General features: G+C 44.6%; 1 protein-coding gene across 1 annotated transcript in view; it reads right to left on the minus strand.

The window, feature by feature from the left end:
- LOC311129731 (glypican-6-like) overlaps window positions 1-16,388 on the minus strand; it is a gene marked incomplete at its 3' end in the record, with an annotated part of 153,811 nt that overhangs the window by 80,109 nt on the left and 57,314 nt on the right. Inside the window, exon 4 of the mRNA XM_084162146.1 lies at window positions 10,936-11,101. Within this exon, the coding sequence (XP_084018272.1) occupies window positions 10,936-11,101 (166 nt within the window). The remainder of the gene's footprint in view (window positions 1-10,935; window positions 11,102-16,388) is intronic.

Raw genomic sequence — 16,388 nt, forward strand, 5'->3', positions numbered from 1 at the left:
TTGTTACATTCTGAAACTGTCGCTGCATCTTTAAGACAGGGTGTTATTCCCCACCTTGGCTGCTCTGAGCCACCGTCCAGGCAGGAAGCTTGCAGCAAGAAGCTGATCAATTATCAACGTTTTCAGTCACAATTTTGCATTTACCTCATATAATGACTTGTATAATGATGATATTGATCAAATGAAGCCTGGCTTGTTTTAAGGTAACTTTAATATGCTAAAACTGTACTTTTATATTCATTTGAGAGGGGTAAATGTTCATGTTTGATATGCTAACGTTACTAGCTAGACATGTCCTTTAACAAGGTATCTTTTTTTTATTACCTTTTAAATTGGCATGAACACAACCAGTCGTGTAGTAGGCTACCTGCGCGTGTTCGTCCACTCCAGAATCCAAACAGTGCACTAATGTACTTGTGCCATTTGATGAATGGAAAAAGACATCAACAAATGTAATGACATTCTGCGATTGTAATGACACTCTTGTAGCCTAAATTAATTCATGCGTCTTGCTGACAAAAATACATTTTTTTTTTTTGAAATGTTGGGACAGGTGTGGGACTATCCCGGGATGACAAGAACAGCCACGAAATGTTGGGACACCTGAAAAGGTGCGGGACTATCCCGGGATGACAAGAACAGCCACATGGGAACAGCTCATTTAAACCATGACAGAGGTGGGGGTGTTTGTTTAATTTAGATGTTCGTTACATTAGCATTATTTAAAGACCCCCCCCCCCCCCCCCCCCCCCCAAAGTTTTACTTTGTTGCATTTAGGGGGACTCACGTCTCATTCAGGGTGTCTGAGACCCCACCTCCCCCCCTGGTCCCCCATAATTTGCACTCAGTCCTAAACCCTGGAGGAGTTGGTGAACGCAGCATATGTTCAGTGGAGGAGTAATCAGGTGTGGACTGACAGATGTTCATCGGTTAGCCTACTCAACGCTTCAGATGATTCATCCTATCAAAAACATTTAATATAATCTCATATAATCTTACTTCACATGACTACTCAGCTTTTCTATTACTGGATCAAATAAAATAAAATGTATTTATAAAGCCCATTTTACGTCAGCAGATGTCACAAAGTGCTTCTACGGAAACCCAGCCTAAAACCCCAAACGGCAAGCAATGCAGATGTAGAAGCACGGTGGCTAGGAAAAACTCCCTATTAAAGGCAGGAATATAGGAAGTAACCTAGAGAGGAACCAGGCTCTGATAGGTGGCCAGTCCTCTTCTGGCTGTGCCGGGTGGAGATTATAAGAGTACATGGCCATTAAGGCCAGATTGTTCTTACTGGCATATAATATAAACATACATTTAGTAAAACCAAACAACTCCTGGAGTTAACTGATTCACATGCATGCCATAATTCTATTGCAGTGATGAATACAGAACGCAGGTTGAATAAAGAATGTCTGCCACCTGTTACCATAATTCATAGACTGGGCCATTCTTGTTGTTTTTCATGCAGAGTAGCGAGAGGTAAGCATGGATTTATCCTGCAATGGGAACAAATGGATTAGAGACTGGCCACTCAGTGGAACAAATATAATCCATGATTTATTGCGTCTATTTTAATGACCTGAATAAGAAAAACAACGCCTTTAACCATTTTGCTTGAATTCAGCTGACAGATTTGCATATTTAAACATTTGTCCTTTATAGTGTCTGATTCATGTTAAAACACCAGTAAGCATATGTGCAGGCAAGGTGGCATGCATAGATAAAAAGCACCTGAAAATGATCTTCAATGCTGTAATGTTTCATGTGATACGTCTTAACCACTGGGTTAGTCTGGAAATGTTTTGGTAACATTTTCTACTGTGTCTAATATGTTATGCGCGTGTTACTTCTACAGGTTCATCACCTTTCCACTCAGCCCTCTTCTTATAGTTTGAAATATAGAAATTTAAGTTCTGCTTATTTAAGCAGTGAATTCTACTAGGGCGGCAGGTAGCTTAGTGGTTAAGCGCGTTGTGCCAGTAACCGAAAGGTCGCTGGTTCTAATCCCCGAGCCGACTAAGTGAAAAATCTGTCGATGTGCCCTTGAGCAAGGCACTTAACCCTAATTGCTCCTGTAAGTCGCTCTGGATAAGAGCGTCTGCTAAATGACTTAAATGTAAAAATGTAAATACTAGGTTCACTGAATATTTCACATTCTGTTCTAGGTGAAACACCTCAGTCATGTCGTTCGTTCGCATGGCCCATTTGCTTCCCGCCTTAGGCAATACAAGAGAAGAAAATAAACTTGCTAGTCTTACCAACTGAGAAAGAAATAAAACAAAAACCACAATTCCTTTGCATAAATACATTACTGAAAGCAGGTTCCCGTAAGGGGTATATCATTTGGGTTGGGTTGGCTATGGGCTCCTAAATAGCCATATGTACAATAGCCATACGTACAATAGCCCATACACTACCGTTCAAAAGTTTGGGGTCACTAAGAAATTAACTTGTTTTCCATTAAAAAACATACATGACATGAGTTTGAATAGGAAATATAGCAAAATGAATAGGAAATGTAGTCATCGACAAGGTTAGAAATAATGATTTTTAATTGAAATAATTGTGTCCTTCAAACTTTGCTTTCGTCAAATAATCCTCCATTTGCAGCAATTACAGCCTTGCAGACCTTTGGCATTCTAGTTGTCAATTTGTTGAGGTAATCCGAAGAGATTTCACCCCATGTTTCCTGAAGCACCTCCCACATGTTGGATTGGCTTGATGGGCACTTCTTACGTACCATATGGTCAAGCTGCTCCCACAACAGCTCAATAGGGTTGAGATCCGTTGACTGTGCTGGCCACTCCATTATAGACAGAATACCAGCTGACTGCTTCTTCCCTGAATAGTTATTGCATAGTTTAGAGCTGTGCTTTGGGTCATTGTCCTGTTGTAGGAGGAAATTGGCTCCAATCAAGCGCCCTCTCCTATTCTCGCTATACACCAAGTCACTTGGCTCTGTCATATCCTCACATGGCCTCTCCTATCATTGCTACGCTGAAGACACACAACTAATCTTCTCCTTTCCCCCTTCTGATAACCAGGTGGCGAATCGCATCTCTGCATGTCTGGCAGACATATCAGTATGGATGACGGATCACCACCTCAAGCTGAACCTTGGCAAGACGGAGCTGCTCTTCCTCCCGGGGAAGGACTGCCTGTTCCATGATCTCGCCATCACGGTTGACAACTCCGTTGAGTCCTCCTCCCAGAGTGCGAAGAGCCTTGGCGTGACCCTGGACAACACCCTGTCGTTCTCCGCTAACATCAAGGCGGTGACCCGATCCTGTAGGTTCATGCTCTACAACATTCGGAGAGTACGACCCTGCCTTACACAGGAAGCGGCACAGGTCCTAATCCAGGCACTTGTCATCTCCCGTCTGGATTACTGCAACTCGCTGTTGGCTGGGCTCCCTGCCTGTGCCATTAAACCCCTACAACTCATCCAGAATGCCGCAGCCCGTCTGGTGTTCAACCTTCCCAAGTTCTCTCACGTCACCCCGCTCCTCCGCACACTCCACTGGCTTCCAGTTGAAGCTCGCATCTGCTACAAGACCATGGTGCTTGCCTACGGAGCTGTGAGGGGAACGGCACCTCCGTACCTTCAGGCTCTGATCAGTCCCTACACCCAAACGAGGGCACTGCGTTCATCCACCTCTGGCCTGCTGGCTCCCCTACCTCTGCGGAAGCATAGTTCCCGCTCAGCCCAGTCAAAACTGTTCGCTGCTCTGGCACCCCAATGGTGGAACAAGCTCCCTCACGACGCCAGGACAGCGGAGTCACTCACCACCTTCCGGAGACATTTGAATCCCCACCTCTTTAAGGAATACCTGGGATAGGATAAAGTAATCCTTCTACCCCCCCCCCCCCCCCCCCCAAAAAAAAATGTAAAGTGGTTATCCCACTGGCTATAAGGTGAATGCACCTATTTGTAAGTCGCTCTGGATAAGAGCGTCTGCTAAATGACGTAAATGTAAATGTAAATGTATGGCATGGCATTGCAAAATGGAGTGATAGCCTTCCTTCTTCAAGATCCCTTGTACAAATCTCCCACTTTACCACCACCAAAGCACCCCCAGACCATCACATTGCCTCCACCATGCTTGACAGATGGCATCAAGCACTCCTCCAGCATCTTTTCATTTGGTCTGCGTCTCACAAATGTTCTTCTTTGTGATCCGAACACCTCAAACTTCGATTCGTCTGTCCATAACACTTTTTTCCAATCTTCCTCTGTCCAGTGTCTGTGTTCTTTTGCCCATCTTAATCTTTTATTTTTATTGGCCAGTCTGAGATATGGCTTTTTCTTTGCAACTCTGCCTAGAAGGTCAGCATCCCGGAGTCACCTCTTCACTGTTGACGTTGAGACTGGTGTTTTGCGGGTACTATTTAATGAAACTGCCAGTTGAGGACCTGTGATGCGTTTCTCAAACTAGACACTCTAATATATTTGTCCTCTTGCTCAGTTGTGCACCGGGGCCTCCCACTCCTCTTTCTATTCTGGTTAGAGACAGTTTGCACTGTTCTGTGAAGGGAGTAGTACACAGCGTTTTACGACATCTTCAGTTTCTTGGCAATGTCTCACATGGAATAGTCTTCATTTCTCAGAACAAGAATAGACTGATGAGTTTCAGAAGAAAGTTATTTGTTTCTGGCCATTTTGAGCATGTAATCGAACCCACACTTGCTGATGCTCCAGATACTCAACTAGTCTCACGAAGGCCAGTTTTATTGCTTCTTTAATCAATAAAACAGTTTTCAGCTGTTCTAACATAATTGAAAAAGGGTTTTCTAATGATCAATTAGCCTTTTAAAATGATAAACTTGGATTAGCAAACACAACGTGCCATTAGAACACAGGACTGATGGTTGCTGATAATGGGCCTCTGTACGCCTATGTAGATATTCCATAAAAAAATCAGCCGTTTCCAGCTACAATAGCCATTTACAACATTAACAATGTCTACACTGTATTTCTGATCAATGTTTCTTTCGAAAACAAGGACATTTCTAAGTGAACCCAAACTTTTGAACGGTAGTGTATATACAACATCCATATGTACAATAGCCATATGTACAATAGCCATATGTACAATAGGCATATATCACTCCTCACCTCTCCACCTGATAGCTGATGTGTGGTGAGCGTTCTGGCACAAAAATGGTCGCCGTGCATCACCCAGGTGGGTGCCACACATTGGTGGTGGATGAGGTGAGTTTCCCCCTACTATGTAAAGCACTTTGAGTACCTCAGTTGGTAGAAAAGTGCTATGTAAATCCAATCAATTATTATTATTATTATTATTATTATTACAATAACACATGCAAAACCACAAATGACTTAACTGATTTGTAGTGGCACTCAACCACAGGCGTCTGGTGGCACCTTAATTCGGGAGGACGGGTGGATAGTAATGGCTGGAACGGCATCAATGGAATGGTATCAAACGCAGAAAACACAGTTTCCATGTGTTTGATACCATTCCATATACTCCATTCCAGCCATTATTATGAGCCATCCTCCCCTCACCAGCCTCCTGTGCTCAACATACTAATAGTTCCATGGCTTGCAGTTCACAGTGCATCTGCCAAGCGTAATCTCAGCCCTTTGATATGCTAACGTTACTAGCTAGACATGTAATTGAACAGTATTTCTTTTTTTATTACCTTTTAATTTGGCATGAACACAATCAGTCATGATGTTTTCATCTTATTGTCAAACAAATCACTTTAAAAAAAACTAGGCTACCTGCGGATGTTCGTCTACTCCAACAATTACACCTCTGCCAAGCCAACAACACCTCCGCTACGCTGATCCTCAACACGGGTGCGTGCTCAACCCCCCACCTGTACTCCCTGTTCACCCACTGCGTGGCTACACACGTCTCCAACTCAATCATCAAGTTTGCAGACGACACAACAGTAGTAGGCCTGATTACCAACAACGACGAGACAGCCTACAGGGAGGACGTGAGGGCCCTGGCGGAGTGGTGCCAGGAAAATAACCTCTCCCTCAACGTCAACAAAACGAAGGAGCTGATCGTGAACTTCAGGAGACAGCAGAGAGAACACGCCCCCCCCATCCACATCGACGGGGCCGCAGTGGAGACGGTGAAAAGCTTCAAGATCCTCGACGAACACATCACTGACAACCTGAAATGGTTGATCCACACAAACAGTGTGGTGAAGAAGGAGCACTAGTTCTAACCATTTCGTATGTATATAGTGTATTCTAGTCAAGGCTCATCCTACTGTATATAACTACTGCTGTACACACCTTTTCTATTCATATACTGTCCATACTGTCTATACACACCATCATATATACATATATACACTGAATACAAAACATTAAGAACACCTGCTCTTTCCATTACATAGAAGGTGTTCCTAATGTTTGGTACACTCAGTGTATATATATATATATTTATATTCTGGACTCTGACGTTGCTCGTTCTGATATTTCTTCATTTCTTCATTTGTAGTTTTGGGGATTTGTGTGTATTGTTTTAGTATTGTCCGTTATTACTGCACTGTTGCAGCTAGAAACATAAGTATTTTGCTGCACCTGCTGTAACATCAAATCAATCAAATTAGATTTGATCTCCGTTTTCATTAATAACATAATGTCTTCCCTTCAGAGAGTAACAACAACATTCAGACACACCAATATAATGTGAGCCTTATAAAGCACCTGTCTTAACCAGGGCATAAACGGAAGCTTTGCATTGGCACACAGCTATTCTGAGAAGAGATGGATGTTTTAGAGCATTCCATATTTAGCTAGCTTGACTGAATGAATGGAAGCAGAAGCACAGCTGCATTGAATGAACATCTGTTTTGGCCTGCTCCAGGCAGTGCTACCAGAGTGCCTCCAATACCCCCCACCACACTGAAGATAAATGAAGGTCAGGCTGAGGGTAATGTGAACGACTGCCTTTTTGTCCAACTTCTGTCAGGAGTTCCTATGCACTGTGTCAGAGAGTGACATTTCCTGCCGGTGGAGTTCTAGCAGTGAGGAAGTGCTGAGGGAAAAATCGTTGCTATCGGGAGCTCAGCTTCCAGCTATAAAGGATTTCTCAGTCCAGCTTTTCACCTCTCCGGTATCTCGTCTTGTCTGGTCAGTGGAGCAGACATATGCTGTTGGGCTGGATAGATGCCACTGGAATCAAGATGAATATCTTTACGTACCCCTATACGGCTTGAAAATGGCAGATTTGGACACTGATAAGCGCCTAAATTGGAACGCAGTGGCTGTACAGTAACATGCTACACATGACGTCAGAGCTCAGGCTCTGCACTTCACAGCGCTGTATGGGTTTTGACTGACAGCCGTTCTGAACTTGAACACCACGTGTGACAAGAAGTTGCCCCCCATCCCTCCAGCTAAATTGGGCAACTTCTGCACATTTTGTGTTGTCCGAGTGAGGGAAATGCTGTAATATATGAGGACTCTATGTATTTTGAAAGACGAGATGTTGATGATTATAATAAATACTGCTTTGATGTGATACAAGCAAGCCAAACACCCGTGAGTCCAAATGTGCACTTCACATTTCCATATCATAAAACTCATGTAATATTCAGTGTCAACGTTTATGATCACTATGTTTAATGTACAGTTACAAGATGACATGGCGTCATACCATGTCCTGAACTGAATGAGCCCGTTTGTTGCATTGTGAAGAAAATTTGTCGTGGACCACACATCTGAATGCACTCATGACTCCATTCTGGGTACCAAAATTACAATGTACTTCTCTAAATTGCCTTGTGAAAGCCTAACACTGTAAGATCGTATTTCATAATTTAGTTAGTCATGTTGGCAATAGAACAAGCTTTCAAATCATGCCCACCTGACCCATATTACGATTTATAAATGGACGTTTTTGGATTGCGTAAACAACAACAGTAATTGTGTGATGGAGGGGATGCAGGGCTGTGTTCCAAACAAAACAACTACAAGTGTGTTTACTGTAGTTCCTCAACAGCACAGCTAGGAGAGCTAAAAAAAAGTACCTTATAGTTGAAGACTCTTCTTTGAGTCATAAAAGTGCATTGAAATTCCTTAGGAACTGTGCACACTTTGGAGAGGTTTGTGGCCACTTGGAGACACCAGTTAGTCCTCTCACTCAAATCCTTGTCATTTTTTTTGTCTTATGTTGCACCAACCCCAAATTGTCCAAGAATATTTGTATTATGTTACAGAATGTATCCAGAGAATTTTCAGATTTCGTTATCAACAAATGCGGCAAATGTTAAATACACATCAAATCAAATCACATTTTATTGGTCACATACACATATTTTGCAGATGTTATTGCGGGTGTAGTGAAATGCTTGTGTTCCTAGCTCCAGCAGTGCAGTAGTATCTAACAATTCACAACAATACACACAAATCTAAAAGCAAAAGTAATCAATAGTGTAATGTTTGGATTCAGTCTTGTGTCAGGTGAACTGTTTTGTCCTCACCTTTAATCTAATAATTTTCCCATAATCTCCAAACGGTTAATTGCTAGCATGGTTATGCATATGCTTTCCATATTTCTTCTGTAAGAAACATTTCAATTTAGCCCTATCCATATAGGCCAATTGCCACATGTGTAAGGGGTTACGTTGCCAATTCCCACGAGTGTAAGGGGTTACGTTGCCAATTCCCACGAGTGTAAGGGGTTACGTTGCCAATTCCCACAAGTGTAAGGGGTTACGTTGCCAATTCCCACGAGTGTAAGGGGTTACATTGCCAATTCCCATGAGTGTAAGGGGTTACGTTGCCAATTCCCATGAGTGTAAGGGGTTACGTTGCCAATTGCCATGAGTGTAAGGGGTTACATTGCCAATTCCCATGAGTGTAAGGGGTTACGTTGCCAATTCCCATGAGTGTAAGGGGTTACGTTGCCAATTGCCACATGTGTAAGGGGTTAAGTTGCCAATTCCCACGAGTGTAAGGGGTTACGTTGCCAATTCCCACGAGTGTAAGGGGTTAAGTTGCCAATTCCCATGAGTGTAAGGGGTTACGTTGCCAATTCCCACAAGTGTAAGGGGTTACGTTGCCAATTCCCACGAGTGTAAGGGGTTACGTTACCAATTCCCACGAGTGTAAGGGGTTACGTTGCCAATTCCCACAAGTGTAAGGGGTTAAGTTGCCAATTCCCACGAGTGTAAGGGGTTACGTTGCCAATTCCCACGAGTGTAAGGGGTTACGTTGCCAATTCCCACGAGTGTAAGGGGTTACGTTGCCAATTCCCACGAGTGTAAGGGGTTAAGTTGCCAATTCCCACGAGTGTAAGGGGTTACGTTACCAATTCCCACGAGTGTAAGGGGTTACGTTGCCAATTCCCACGAGTGTAAGGGGTTACGTTGCCAATTCCCACGAGTGTAAGGGGTTAAGCTCTGATGCAAGTTCCATGTCAGTCCAGGCTTTTGTGTTCTATTTTCCCTCAAAGCCCTGCAGTCACCATCTTCACCCTTCTATTCACAGCAACTGGAATAGCTGAAGGTGTTCATGTGAGTTTGAAGTACATTACTACACTGTAGTCTTATATGTGGATGAAAAGGCATGTTCAAGTGTGTGATAATCCTACATTGCTCAATGAGCTCGTATGCGAACTAAATGGATTTCACCATCACGGCAGAAACCACCAATGCTCGTGTTATTAGAGATAGCAGTTAATTATTTGAGCAGTTAATTATTTTTAAAAAAATCGAAACTACTTAAAGAACAACGGGAAGCACAGGGGACATCTGGCAGACATGCAATCCCTACTGTAAGCTCTGAAAGCAGGATCGATATCTCTTTGTGGTTGGACCTTGAGCTAATTGAAAATCTTTGAGCCTATAATGAATATGAAATGTCAGAGAGCCAAAAGATATGAAACTGGCATTTCATCTACACCCTGGGAACAATCCTCCAATTTAGAGTATGAAACATTCAAACCTAGAGAAAATGACTGTTTCAGGTAGGTTGTCCAAGAATCTGTGCTACAGTGTAGACCACCCAATTATCAAATATAATAACATAAATCACACCTTAGCGAAGGTTTCTGTAATACACTTGGATAAATCTGTACTGCTGGACCTTCACTGTAGTGACTGATGTAGCCTACAGTAGAGAGCCTTTGGCCGAGCTCTTTAATAGGACATCGGACAGTAAACACATACCATCAGCTTACATTTACCCGTGAGTAACAAGGGTCTCGTAGTCGACCTAATATTACCATTGAATATTAATCTGAAGCGCGGTATGCTGCTCCACTAACATCTCAGTGCGCTGTACTTTACATTGGACCTCTGCTGTTCTGACATGAAACAACTATCCAGAGAGCTGTGGCCCCATTTCAACTGCTAGTTTCTGACAGCGGCATTCTTGACATGGGTCTCTAAAGTGCAGCTCACAGCTAGCCTGCTCTGTTTTAGATCACTCCAGCAGTCCTGATATGTCAAAATGAAGGCTCCAAACTGAATAAGGAATTCTAATAAATAAATAACTGCCGTGTTATATTCATGTTTGTAATCTCCCCAAGCTGAACGAGCTCCTGTTGAACTGCTTTTCACAAAGCTCTGTGCTCCCCATAGCGTGTAGCTACCATACTGCAGTTGCTCATTCAACACAGCTCGAGCCCACCAGACAATGAATAATGGCGTTTTTATCCAGTATAAGTTGTCAATGAAAATAGAAGGACTGAAACAGTAAAAAGCATCTTATCACAGAGTTCTGCCCATGGAACTACATGCAGACAAATGACAACACTGAACCACAATTCAACAGTATGAAAATGTATGCACTCACTAACTGTAAGTCGCTCTGGATAAGAGCGACTGCTAAATGACTAAAATGTAAAATGTAACACAGAATGCATTTATTTTATACGAAGCAAAGTCAGAACAGTTCAAATCACAGTCAGCGACAAAGGGAGGGAAAGCTCTTACCGATGTACTGGTTCCACTCTGGGTCCAGATCGGCCTGGTTGGCAAGGCAGCCCTTCATGACGTTCAGACAGTAGTTGTTGCAGGGCTTCACTGAGGGCATGGCTTGGCAGTATGGGCAGTATATCATCTTGGTCAGCGCTCGGTTACACGCTGGGGTGCTGCTCACCTAGTGGGTGGATAGAGTGTGAGAACAAAGGTCAGCTATACATCGGATACAACATACAAGGCTGTTCTACACATGGAAATGAATCCAGTAAACGGTATGTTTCTGTGTTTCATGTATACTAAGAAATGAGCTGGCTTAAAAAAAGCTAACAGATGACCAGAGGTAAAAGGATGTTCTACATTAACCACTACAATTCAACACAGGCAACATCTCTGTCCAGGATCACAACACAGCGAGAGTGAACAGGGGGAATAGTAGGAGCATTCTAATGTGCTTTCTCTCTTCAATAAAGCAATACAACACAATTCCCAAGAGGTCAACTGAAGTTATAGAACGCCAAAGCTTAAGATACTGTTTAAAATTTAAATAAGACAAGCCGGCTGCTCCACTGTCCTTATCTACAGTGCATTCGGAAAGTATTCAGACCCCTTCACTTTTTCTACATTTTGTTACGTTACAGCCTTATTCTAACATGTATTTATTTTATATGTTTTTCTCATCAATCCACACACAATGCCCCATAATGACAAAGTGAAAACCTTTTTTTTTGGCTAATTAAAAAAAGATTTAAAATAGAAATACCATATTTACGTAATTTAAGTATTCAGACCCTTTGCTATGACATTTGAAATTCAGCTCAGGTGCATCCTGTTTCCATTGATCATCCTTGAGATGTTTCTACAACTTGATTGGAGCCCACCTGTGGTAAATTCAATTGATTGGACATGTTTTGGAAAGGAACACACCTGTCTATTTAAGGTCCCACAGTTGACAGTGCATGTCAGAGCAAAAACCAAGCCATGAGGTCGAACGAATTGTCCATAGAGATCCGAGACAGGATTGTGTCGAGGCACAGATCTGGGGAAGGGTACCAAAAAAATTCTGCAGTACTGAAGGTCCCCAAGAACACAGTGGCCTCCATTATTCTTAAATGGAAAGAGTTTGGAACCACCAAGACTCTTCCTAGAGCTGGCCACCTGGCCAAACTGAGCAATCGGGGGAGAAGGGCCTTGGTCAGGGAGTTGACCAAGAACCTGATGGTTACTCTGACAGAGCTCCAGAGTTACTCTGTGGAGATGGGAGAACCTTCCATAAAGACAACCATCTCTACAGCACTCCACCAATCAGGCCTTTATGGTAGAGTGGCCAGACGGAAGCCACTCCTAAGTAAAAGGCACATGGCAGCCTGCTTGGAGTTTGCCAAAAGGCACCTAAAGGACTCTCAGACCATGAGAAACAAGATCTCTCTGGTCTGATTAAACCAAGATTGTGCTCTTTGGCCTGAATGCCAAGCGTCACGTCTGGAGGTAACCTGGCACCATCCCTACGGTGAAAAATGGTGGTGTCCGCATCATGCGGTGGGGATGTTTTTCAGCGGCAGGGACTGGGAGACTAGTCAGGATTGAGGGAAAGATGAACGGAGCAAAGTACAGAGAGATCCTTGATGAAAACCTGCTCCAGAGCGCTCAGGACCTCAGACTGGGGCGAAGGTTCACCTTCCAACAGGACAACGACCCTAAGCACACAGCCAAGACAACGCAGGAGTGGCTTCTGGACAAGTCTCTGAATGTCCTTGAGTGGCCCAGCCAGAGCCTGGACTTGAACCCGATCAAACATCTCTAGAGAGACCTGAAAATAGCTTTGCAGCGGCGCTCCCCATCCAACCTGACAGAGCTTGAGAGGATCTGCAGAGAAGAATGGGAGAAACTTCTCAAGTACAGGTGTGCCAAATTTGTAGCGTCATACACAAGAAGACTCGAGGCTGTAATCGCTGCCAAAGGTGCTTCAAAGTACTGAGTAAAGGGTCTGAATAGTTATGTCCCGGTAAATGTAATATTTCTGTTTTTTTATGTAAGAAAATTTGGAAAAAGTGAAGGGATCTGAATACTTTCCAAATGCACGGTATAGCTCCACTGTCCTCAATCTAGCTCCACTGTCCTTATATCTAGCTCCACTGTCCTCCATCTAGCTCCACTGTCCTCTATCTAGCTCCACTGTCCTCCATCTAGCTCCACTGTCCTTATATCTAGCTCCACTGTCCTCCATCTAGCTCCACTGTCCTCCATCTAGCTCCACTGTCCTTATATCTAGCTCCACTGTCCTCCATCTAGCTCCACTGTCCTCCATCTAGCTCCACTGTTTCTTATATCTAGCTCCACTGTCCTTATATCTAGCTCCACTGTCCTCCATCTAGCTCCACTGTCCTCCATCTAGCTCCACTGTCCTTATATCTAGATCCACTGTCCTCCATCTAGCTCCACTGTCCTCTATCTAGCTCCACTGTCCTTATATCTAGCTCGACTGTCCTCCACCTAGCTCCACTGTCCTCCATCTAGCTTCACTGTATTCTATCTAGCTCCACTGTCCTCCATCTAGCTTCACTGTCTTCTATCTAGCTCCACTGTCCTCCATCTAGCTTCACTGTCCTCCATCTAGCTCCACTGTCCTCCATCTAGCTCCACTGTCCTCCATCTAGCTCCACTGTCCTCCATCTAGCTCCACTGTCCTCCATCTAGCTCCACTGTCCTCCATCTAGCTCCACTGTCCTCCATCTAGCTCCACTGTCCTCCATCTAGCTCCACTGTCCTTATATCTAGCTCCACTGTCCTCCATCTAGCTTCACTGTCCTCTATCTAGCTCCACTGTCCTCCATCTAGCTCCACTGTCCTCTATCTATCTCCACTGTCCTCCATCTAGCTCCACTGTTTCTTATATCTAGCTCCACTGTCCTTATATCTACCTCCACTGTCCTTATATCTAGCTCCACTGTCCTCCATCTAGCTCCACTGTCCTTATATCTAGCTCCACTGTCCTCCATCTAGCTTCACTGTCCTCTATCTAGCTCCACTGTCCTCTATCTAGCTCCAATGTCCTCCATCTAGCTCCACTGTCCTCCATCTAGCACCACTGTCCTCCATCTAGCTCCACTGTCCTCTATCTAGCTCCACTGTCCTCCATCTAGCTCCACTGTCCTCCATCTAGCTCCACTGTCCTTATATCTAGCTCCACGTCCTCCATCTAGCTCCACTGTCCTCCATCTAGCTCCACTGTTCTCTATCTAGCTCCACTGTCCTCCATCTAGCTCCACTGTCCTCCATCTAGCTCCACTGTCCTCCATCTAGCTCCACTGTCCTCTATCTAGCTCCACTGTCCTCCATCTAGCTCCACTGTCCTTATATCTAGCTCCACTGTCCTTTTATCTAGCTCCACTGTCCTCCATCTAGCTCCACTGTCCTTATATCTAGCTCCTCTGTCCTCCATCTAGCTCCACTGTCTTCTATCTAGCTCCACTGTCCTCTATCTAGCTCCACTGTCCTCTATCTAGCTCCACTGTCCTCCATCTAGCTCCATTGTCCTCCATCTAGCTCCACTGTCCTTATATCTAGCTCCACTGTCCTTATATCTAGCTCCACTGTCCTTATATCTAGCTCCACTGTCCTTATATCTAGCTCCACTGTCCTTATATCTAGCTCCACTGTCCTCCACCTAACTCCACTGTCCTCCATCTAGCTTCACTGTCTTCTATCTAGCTCCACTGTCTTCTATCTAGCTCCACTGTCCTCCATCTAGCTTTACTGTCCTCTATCTAGCTCCACTGTCCTCCATCTAGCTCCACTGTCCTCCATCTAGCTCCACTGTCCTCCATCTAGCTCCACTGTCCTTATATCTAGCTCCACTGTCCTCCATCTAGCTTCACTGTCCTCTATCTAGCTCCACTGTCCTCCATCTAGCTCCACTGTCCTCTATCTAGCTCCACTGTCCTCCATCTAGCTCCACTGTTTCTTATATCTAGCTCCACTGTCCTTATATCTAGCTCCACTGTCCTTATATCTAGCTCCACTGTCCTTATATCTAGCTCCACTGTCCTCCATCTAGCTCCACTGTCCTTATATCTAGCTCCACTGTCCTTATATCTAGCTCCACTGTCCTCCATCTAGCTCCACTGTCCTTATATCTAGCTCCTCTGTCCTCCATCTAGCTTGACTGTCCTCCATCTAGCTCCACTGTCCTCTATCTAGCTCCACTGTCTTCAATCTAGCTCCACTGTCCTTATATCTAGCTCCACTGTCCTTATATCTAGCTCCACTGTCCTCCATCTAGCTCCACTGTCCTTATATCTAGCTCCACTGTCCTTATATCTAGCTCCACTGTCCTCCATCTAGCTCCACTGTCCTCCATCTAGCTGCACTGTCCTCCATCTAGCTCCACTGTCCTCTATCTAGCTCCACTGTCTTCGATCTAGCTCCACTGTCCACTATCTAGCTCCACTGTCCTTATATCTAGCTCCACTGTCCTCTATCTAGCTCCACTGTCCTCTATCTAGCTCCACTGTCCTTATATCTAGCTCCACTGTCCTCCATCTAGCTCCACTGTCCTCCATCTAGCTCCACTGTCCTCCATCTAGCTCCACTGTCCTCTATCTAGCTCCACTGTCCTCCATCTAGCTCAACTGTCCTCCATCTAGCTCCACTGTCCTTATATCTAGCTCCACTGTCCTCCATCTAGCTCCACTGTCCTCCATCTAGCTCCACTGTCCTCCATCTAGCTCCACTGTCCTCCATCTAGCTCCACTGTCCTCTATCTAGCTCCACTGTCCTCCATCTAGCTCCACTGTCCTTATATCTAGCTCCACTGTCCTCCATCTGGCTCCACTGTCCTCCATCTAGCTCCACTGTCCTCCATCTAGCTCCACTGTCCTCCATCTAGCTCCACTGTCCTCCATCTAGCTCCACTGTCCTTATATCTAGCTCCACTGTCCTCTATCTAGCTCCACTGTCCTCCATCTAGCTCCACTGTCCTCCATCTAGCTCCACTGTCCACCATCTAGCTTCACTGTCCTCCATCTAGCTCCACTGTCCTCCATCTAGCTCCACTGTCCTCCATCTAGCTCCACTGTCCTCCATCTAGCTCCACTGTCCTCCATCTAGCTCCACTGTCCTCCATCTAGCTCCACTGTCCTTATATCTAGTTCCACTGTCCTTATATCTAGCTCCACTGTCCTTATATCTAGCTCCACTGTCCTTATATCTAGCTCCACTGTCCTCCACCTAGCTCCACTGTCCTCCACCTAGCTCCACTGTCCTCTATCTAGCTCCACTGTCCTCCATCTAGCTTCACTGTCCTCCATCTAGCTCAACTGTCCTTATATCTAGCTCCACTGTCCTCCATCTAGCTCCACTGTCCTCTATCTAGCTCCACTGTCCTCCATCTAGCTCCACTGTCCTCCATCTAGCTCCACTGTCCTCCATCTAGCTCCACTGTCCTCTATCTGGCTCCACTGTCCTCC

Source organism: Coregonus lavaretus (genome assembly GCF_964263955.1).
Source record: "Coregonus lavaretus genome assembly, chromosome: 5".
NCBI lineage: Eukaryota > Metazoa > Chordata > Actinopteri > Salmoniformes > Salmonidae > Coregonus > Coregonus lavaretus.